Raw genomic sequence first — 6,930 nt, 5'->3', positions numbered from 1 at the left:
TCCAGGCTCTTCTGTTCTTTAGCTGGCTGCTGGGTGGAGGGGACCTGTAACTCACACCCGGTGGCGCCCTGGCCTGGTAGCTTCCACCGGGTGGAGCCACATTCTTGGCTTCCAGGTGAGCTGGGCCCCAAGGGGAAGCCATGAGCCTCACAGTCGGCCAGTGCCTGCCCTGGTCTGGGAACATCTCAGAATAGGACAGCTGGTGGCATCGCTCCCTACGCCAGCAGGAGAATGGGAGTGCTGAGCAGGACTTGGGGGCTTCTCCAGCCCACTCCCATTCTCCGTTGGTGAAATGAGGAAACAGACTCAGAGATGGGATGACTGATGAGGGTGGTGGCGTGCTCGTGCTGGTCCCTGTGCTCCAATCCCTTAGGGAGAGAGGGCTGCGGAGTCAAAGCGGACCCTGCCCCCATTTCCCACCTAGCCCTTGACATCTGATCCCTCCCCTGCCTACCGGTGGGCCCCAGGTTGGGGCCTGCACAAAGCTGCTGGGCAGATGGTCAGAGCTTCAACCCCTACTGAGCCCTTCTCCATTCAGCTGCTGGTGGCCTCAGCAGGCTTGCTTGAGGAGTGGTGGGGGAGGCGGAGACAAGAAGTTCTTTCCCCTGGTCTGTGTGCCAACCTCTGTGCCCCCCTGGGCCTCTCCTCAGCCCGGCCCCAGCGAACTCTTGCTTCCCCCGAGTTTGCTGTGATGGACCCCACTTCCCAGATGAAGCAACTGTGGTCTCAGCCATGACAGCTGATGCCAGTTGGGGGTTTCTATCTCTGGGGTGGCGCCCTTGACTCCCCATCCCTTTGTGCTTGAGGCTGCTCTGTGCCTGCTTGGCGGCTCCTTGCATGAGTGAGTAGGGATGACGGGTGGCAGGAGCAGTGCACAGACGTTTTTGGTGCTGGTAGCTGGTTCAGAAGGGAGACACTCGGGTGTAACGAGATCAGATAAGAGGTGACCAGGAGCTAAGAATAGGATTGGGCACAGGCTTCTGGCTCAGGTGAGGGCATGTCAGTGCCAGCCAGGAAATAGCCTGCTGTACCCAGGGAACAGAACAGGGACTGGGGACCCAAGGTTCCAGGGGATGGGGCAGAGTCCGGCTCAGCTCATAAACAGACAGGTCAGGGTTCAGGGAAAGGCAAAGGTTGGGAACCAAGGAATTGGCACTGGGGCCAGGAGGTGAGCTCTGGGCTTGGAGGCACTTCCTCCTGGCCCCCATGGCCTTCCTCGTGTCTGGAACACTGCGGATGGCTGCACAGATAGCAGATGCTCAAGATAGCCTGGGAAGAAAGGTAGTGAGAGGCATTGCCTGGCCGAACTCACTCCTGGCTTCCAGCTGAGCCCCACCCAGCCCAACTCTGGCCTTGCCTCCCCAGGGGAAGTACAACCTGCAGGCTCCACGGGTGGCCCTGACACTCAGCAGCCCTGAGGTATCAGCCTCTACAATTGCTGTCCTGGAGGACGTGTTCCAGACCCTGGGCTTTGAGAGCTGCCAGAGGAGAGAGGCCTCGGTCCAGGTCAGCTCTAGTCTGCCTCCTGTGTCTACCTCAGCTCCACCTGAGGCCTCCCTGGACCCATGCCTGCCCTTCACTCGCCCTAGGACTTCCTGAGGGAGCTGACTGTGTTCCGGGAGCAGCTGGATGCCCATGGAGGCCCTATGGGCTGTGCCCTAGTGGCCTTGGTGGCCCCCCGTGGGCAGCTGAGGCAGCCACAGCAGCTGGTCAGGGAGCTGAGCCGCTGTGGAGCCCTGCAGGGCTGCCCCAAAGTCTTCCTGCTGCTTTCAAGTACTTCTGGGGGTGAGTGGCTGGGCAGGGATCCTGGGTTGTGGGGCAGGGCAAAGTGGGGGTGGGGTAGGCACGAGGCTGAGACCCTCCCTCTAGGTCAATACTCTGCTTCTCCACCCAGGTGCCCCCAAGCCCGGAGCCTTCCTCACTAGCCTGGGCGAGCTCTGTGGCCGCTGTCCTCACTGGTCCCTGCTGCAGCTGCTGACGGAGGTGGTGGCCCCAGATGGGGAGTCCCAGGGAGGGGGCATGCTGGTCGCCTTCCCTGAGCCCATTACACAGATTCACACACATGCTTCCCACCCATTCATTCTAAAAGACCATTGTACAATTCATTGTCTGCACCAAGGTGTCAGACTTGGGGGCCTCACCTCCCAACCCCAGCCATGTCTCTGCACATACCCCCTCAGGACCCCAGACTTTTCCAACATCACAACTCCATGCCTTTGCCCCAGCTGCTCCCTCTGCTTGCTATGCCCTCCTATTGTCGCAGCCAGTCTCATACAGTCCCTTCCAGGCTGTCAGTGATGTCCTTCCTTGTGCTCCCCGAATCAACACTTAAATTTCTGCCCACCCCTGTTCATACTCACCCAGGCGGTGACTGTCCCATCAGACTGCAGGTCCCTGGAGGCCAGGATTGGGAATGATTCAGGTCGGGTCCCGACACCCAAAGGTCTTACTAGACTGTTGGGTGGCCCTGGGTGATCCTGCAGGTGAGGGGTAGACCCGGCTCTGCTCCACAGCTGACCCCAGCCTAGTGCCTTCCCCTGAAGGACAGTGGTTAACGGTATGGCCACTGTGTCATCCTTGTCCAGGCAAGTCTATGACCTTGAGCCAGAAATCAAATCCCCCTTGGACCCTCCCCCTCTTTCATCTGTCTCCTCTTCCCTCCGTCTGGCAGGGGACCCTAAAGAGACTGTAGTAGCTATGGGTCTGGCAAACCCATATCTTGGAGCCTGTGCTCCATTGTGCCTCCATGGAACAGCCCCCTGAGGGTCCTCTGGCCCCATGGTCCCCAGGTCTTCTGCAGGACGGCTGAAGAGTCCTCAGGCGCCACCTACTGCCCAGTCCTTCGGAGCTCTTTGCGGGGGGCACTGTGCCTGGGGGATGTAGAGCCCTGGAGACCCAAGGTGAGTGGGACATAAGAGGGTATCCAACCATGTGGCGGCAGTGGCAAGTGGGACAGAGGCTCAGGGAGACCCGAGGTGGGGGAGGTGAGGAGCTAGGAGGTCCTCAGACCACTATCAATGCACCCTAACTTGTTTGTAGCCAGAACCCTGCCTCAGCGCTCAGTATGACCTGTCTGGGGCCAGGGCTGCCCTCTTCCTGGCTGTGATACGGGACAGGCCTGGGGCCCAGCACGACGTGAAGGCCCTGGGGGACCTGTGCCAGGCCCTGGGCTTCGAGACCACCCTGAGGACAGACCCTACAGCCCAGGTGAGGGGAAGCCTAGAACTTCTGGTGGTATTCTAAAGAAGGCAGCCCCACCCTAGGACCCTGGAGACTTTCTCCTGGGCCTCTCACCCATGGTGGGCAGGAAGTGCACCCCCAAGTCTAGCCTCCATCCTCCCTGCTGCATGCACTTCCCTTCCTCTGGAAGCCCAGTCTCCAGGGCTCCTTCGGCTTCACATGCTGGTCGTTTTTCTGCTATCCCTCTTAAGGCCCCAACTGGACCCTTGGGCTCTTCCTGGAAGGGTCTCACGTTCTTTCCCAGACACCCAGCAACTCACTGCCCTCCCTTCATGCCTCTAAACATTTTGGCGCCAGACAACCAGCTGTCACCTCAATGAGGCCATGTCAGGCCTTGCAGCAGGGGGCTTATAAGGACTTCGCCCCTGGCCTGAGCCTGGCAGGAGGTGGGAAGCAGGGTGGGCAGGGGCTGGAGAAGCCTACCTTGAGGTCCTCCAGGTACTGGGGAGACAGTGGCCCTTGCCTAGGGTTCAATCTTGTCTCACCCCAGGCTTTCCAGGAGGAGCTGGCCCAGTTCCGGGAGCAGCTGGATACCCACAGGGATTCTGTGAGCTGTGCCCTGGTGGCCCTGATGGCTCATGGGGGGCCTCAGGGGCAGCTACTGGGAGCTGACGGGCAAGAGGTGCAGCCAGAGGTGTTGGTGCAAGAGCTGAACTGCTGTGGGGCCCTGCGGGGCTGCCCCAAGATCTTCCTGCTTCAGGCTTGCCGTGGGGGTGAGTGGGATCTGGGGCCCTCCCTGGAGGCCGAGCTGGGTCCTAGCCTCCAGCCTGGCTCCTCCTGTCCTAGATTTCCTCACCCAGCCTTCAGCCTCCCAGGACTTGTTGTCCAGCTCCTCCAGGAAGCCTGAGCACTAGCCCTTTCTGCACCCCCTTTCCCAGCATCTCCTAGAGGTCAAGTCCATGAACTTGAGCACTTTACCCTCAGCACGTGTCATTCAGTGCTCTGAATGTTTCCAGCCTGGCAGGCCTGACCTGGAATTCTGGGGTCTGGACACCCGGAGGCACCTCCTGTGTCTTCTTTTCACAGGTCACAGGGATGCTGGCATGGGGCCCAAAGCTCGCCCCTGGTTCTGGCGCTGGCTGCAGGCACCACCACCAGCCATCCCCTCCCATGCCGATATTCTCCAGATAGATGTGGATGCCCAAGGTGGGTCTGCCTTTCTTCCGGAACCTGGGCTTGGGTAGGCCTGGAGGGGGAGCTGTCTGGAGTGCATTTCCAGGGCTCTGACCCAGGTCCTGCTGCCAGTTCCGTCCTCTCTTTGCCAAGAGGATGGGAAAGAAAACCATCTTAAACCTCAAGGGACTTTGCAAAATCAAGGGCTCTCCCCACCTTGAGTCTCAAAACAACTCTGGAGTTAGGAAGGTGAAATAGGTTTTCTGAGGTCACACAGTTAAGTGGCAGCGCTGAGAGTTGAACTCTGATCTGTCTTTCCTGCCTTGTGATGCCCTTGAGCCAGACTTGAGGAGACGCCGGGGGCTGGTGGCGTCCTAGGACGACGGGTAAATGGAGTCGATCCCTCTTGCAGGCAGTTCCTCCAGCGGCTCCACTCCAGGGAACTCTGACATCCTGATGGTCTACGCAGCCACTGAGGGTAAGGGGACAGGTCATCGAGAAGCCTCGTTACACAGGGCCTAGCCTCCTGGCTAGAAATCTGGGTGGCTTTAAGGGCAGCTGGGTGGCATTTGGGGCACCGGGGCACCAGTCAGGTTGCAGTTAGGCCATCTTCCTTTCATGTTTATTATTTATAATAATTGTAATACTGGTGAGCATGCATTGCAGGCTGACTTTGACAAGGGCTGGACCTGCATCGTTCCCTCCAGGCTGTAAGCTCCATGAAGGCAGGGCCATTCTCTCTGCCTCAGGGCCCTGCCCAGTACCTGGCATGTAGTAGGTTCACAGTGAATATTTGTTCACTATTGAATTTATTGTATATTCACTTCACAAATATCAAGCAATGACTTGTTCCCGAAGGAAGAAGTCCCACTTCCTGCCCCGTTCCCTTGCCTGACCCCTCGAGTTCCTGTTTACTTGTCCCCCATTTCCACCACCATAGGCCCCTGGGGACTGAAAGGCAGCGGGTCAGCTGGAGTCTGATGCTCTGGCCCTGGTCCCCTGGCCTAGGCTGTATAGCTTATCGGGATGAGAAGAAGGGTTCAGACTTTATCCAGACGCTGGTGGAAGTCCTCAGAACTGACCCCAGGGGAGACCTCCTGGAGCTGCTGACTGAGGTGAGTGTTGGGGGATGCAGGCTGGCAACAGGGGGAGACATCCCTTCTCCGCAACCCTCGTGTTCTGATCACTTCCTAGGCACCCTGTTGGTGAGGGAGAGACCCCCTACCCGCAATAGTATGAGATGGCCAAACACACAACACCCAAAGAATTTATTAGTCACATGTACTCACAGGCTGGAGAGGACGCCGCAGGCCAGGCAGGGCCACTCAGGTTACCCTTGGGAACGGAGTGAACCAGAGCAGGGGCTGTGGGCTGCAGGCTTTGTAGTAACAGAGTGGGGTGTACCCCCAGGTTCCTATAGGAGGTAATTGGCTTGTTCGAATAGTTTCACAGGCTGGCAGGGAAATGAAGCCCCTCGGATTGAGGACAGGGTGGAGTGCAGCTGGTCTGGCTGGTGGGAGAACTAGCCAGGTGGGCACTTTCCTGCTGGGTGTGGAGCATATCTGACAAAAGCAGAGGGACTCATGGTTAGTCCTTTGAAGCCCTGTGAGGACCAAAGATATCAAAGCAGCCTTAAAATATACTTGGTGCCAGGCTGGGTGCCACAGGACCCGGGAGTCCTGGACACAGGCTGCGTGTGTTCCTCGCAGGTCAATCGTCAGGTGTGTGAGCTGGATGTGCTGGGTCCCGACTGCGACGAGCCCCGTAAGGCCTGCCTGGAGATCTACAGCTCACTGAGGCGCCGGCTCTGCCTTCAGGTCTGACTTTGCTCACAGAAACATAGTTGGTGCTGACAGTGCGTGGCCACACCCCAGTGCCACCACTGACTCCATCCACTCCTCAGTTACCTCCCTGTAAACGGGGCATCACAGCAGGGCGCTGGGCTCACCTAGTATGCAATAAACATCTGTGGATGATCGTTGCACACGTGAATAGTGTCTGCTCTCAGGGAGATGCGACAATAAGTATGAAAAGTGTCTGACCCTTCATACGGGCACATTTGTGCCCCCTGGGAACTAGAGCTGGGCCTGCGGGGATGGGAGGACAGCATCCGAGATTAAGGAACCCAACATGGGCTGGGCTGGGCTGGATGACCTGGGAAGAGGCAGCCCGGGGTTTTCACATAGTTCAGCACATGCGTCCCACCTACACGCTGCGCTGGGAGGTGGAAATACAGGAGACGCGGTCTCTGCCTTCACTGTGGTCAGAGTCCAGTCTGAGGCCACGGGACTGCAACAGAGCACTGCACGTTTGGCAGTATTGTGAGGGGGAAACGCAGGGGCTGAGAGAGCAGTGGGCAGCTCCTGACCCAACGTGGGTCGGGAGCACGTGGGGAAAGAGATCCGAAGCGGCCCCTCGGGGCTGGAGGAACCTGCGCGGCCTCGCTGGTACTCGAACGTATAGCCACAGGCCCCAGCGGGCGGTCCTTGGGAGCCGTCAGTGCTCAGTTTAGCGCAATAGCTCTGCTCGAAGCCCCACCCACACGGAGCTCTTTTGGGCTCTGAGCATGCGCGTTAG

General features: G+C 58.7%; 1 protein-coding gene across 5 annotated transcripts; it reads left to right on the top strand.

Moving 5' to 3' along the window:
* Nucleotides 1–38: 38 nt before the first annotated feature.
* LOC109436322 (caspase-14-like) lies at nucleotides 39–6,345 on the top strand. Of its 5 annotated transcripts, none has more exons than XM_019714851.3 (11): nucleotides 39–115; nucleotides 1,366–1,506; nucleotides 1,590–1,785; nucleotides 1,895–1,983; nucleotides 2,790–2,900; nucleotides 3,040–3,207; nucleotides 3,731–3,953; nucleotides 4,267–4,386; nucleotides 4,766–4,831; nucleotides 5,362–5,468; nucleotides 6,063–6,345. In XM_019714851.3, the coding sequence occupies exons 3-11, from the start codon at nucleotides 1,647–1,649 to the stop codon at nucleotides 6,174–6,176; spliced, it is 1,137 nt and encodes a 378-aa protein (XP_019570410.3). In that variant the 5' UTR covers nucleotides 39–115; nucleotides 1,366–1,506; nucleotides 1,590–1,646; the 3' UTR covers nucleotides 6,177–6,345. The 5 variants fall into 5 exon arrangements, with proteins under 5 accessions (XP_019570410.3, XP_019570409.3, XP_019570408.3 ...); XM_019714850.3 differs by lacking the exon at nucleotides 39–115 and adding an exon at nucleotides 163–1,109; XM_019714849.3 differs by lacking the exon at nucleotides 39–115 and adding an exon at nucleotides 1,116–1,281.
* Nucleotides 6,346–6,930: the final 585 nt, after the last annotated feature.

The sequence above is a fragment of the Rhinolophus sinicus genome, chromosome 10 (assembly GCF_057876585.1).
Source record: "Rhinolophus sinicus isolate RSI-liver-muscle chromosome 10, RSI-T2T, whole genome shotgun sequence".
Lineage (NCBI taxonomy): Eukaryota > Metazoa > Chordata > Mammalia > Chiroptera > Rhinolophidae > Rhinolophus > Rhinolophus sinicus.
Note: the sequence above shows the minus strand (reverse complement) of the source record. Positions and strands in the feature narration are given on the sequence as shown.

Coding starts and splice junctions, on each gene's coding strand:
- LOC109436322 (XM_019714849.3), top strand. CDS start 1,207: ATGGCCTTCCTCGTGTCTGGAACACTGCGGATGGCTGCACAGATAGCA. Junction 1,507..1,589: donor GGAGAGAGGCCTCGGTCCAG/GTCAGCTCTAGT, acceptor CACTCGCCCTAG/GACTTCCTGAGGGAGCTGAC. Junction 3,954..4,266: donor GCTTCAGGCTTGCCGTGGGG/GTGAGTGGGATC, acceptor TTCTTTTCACAG/GTCACAGGGATGCTGGCATG.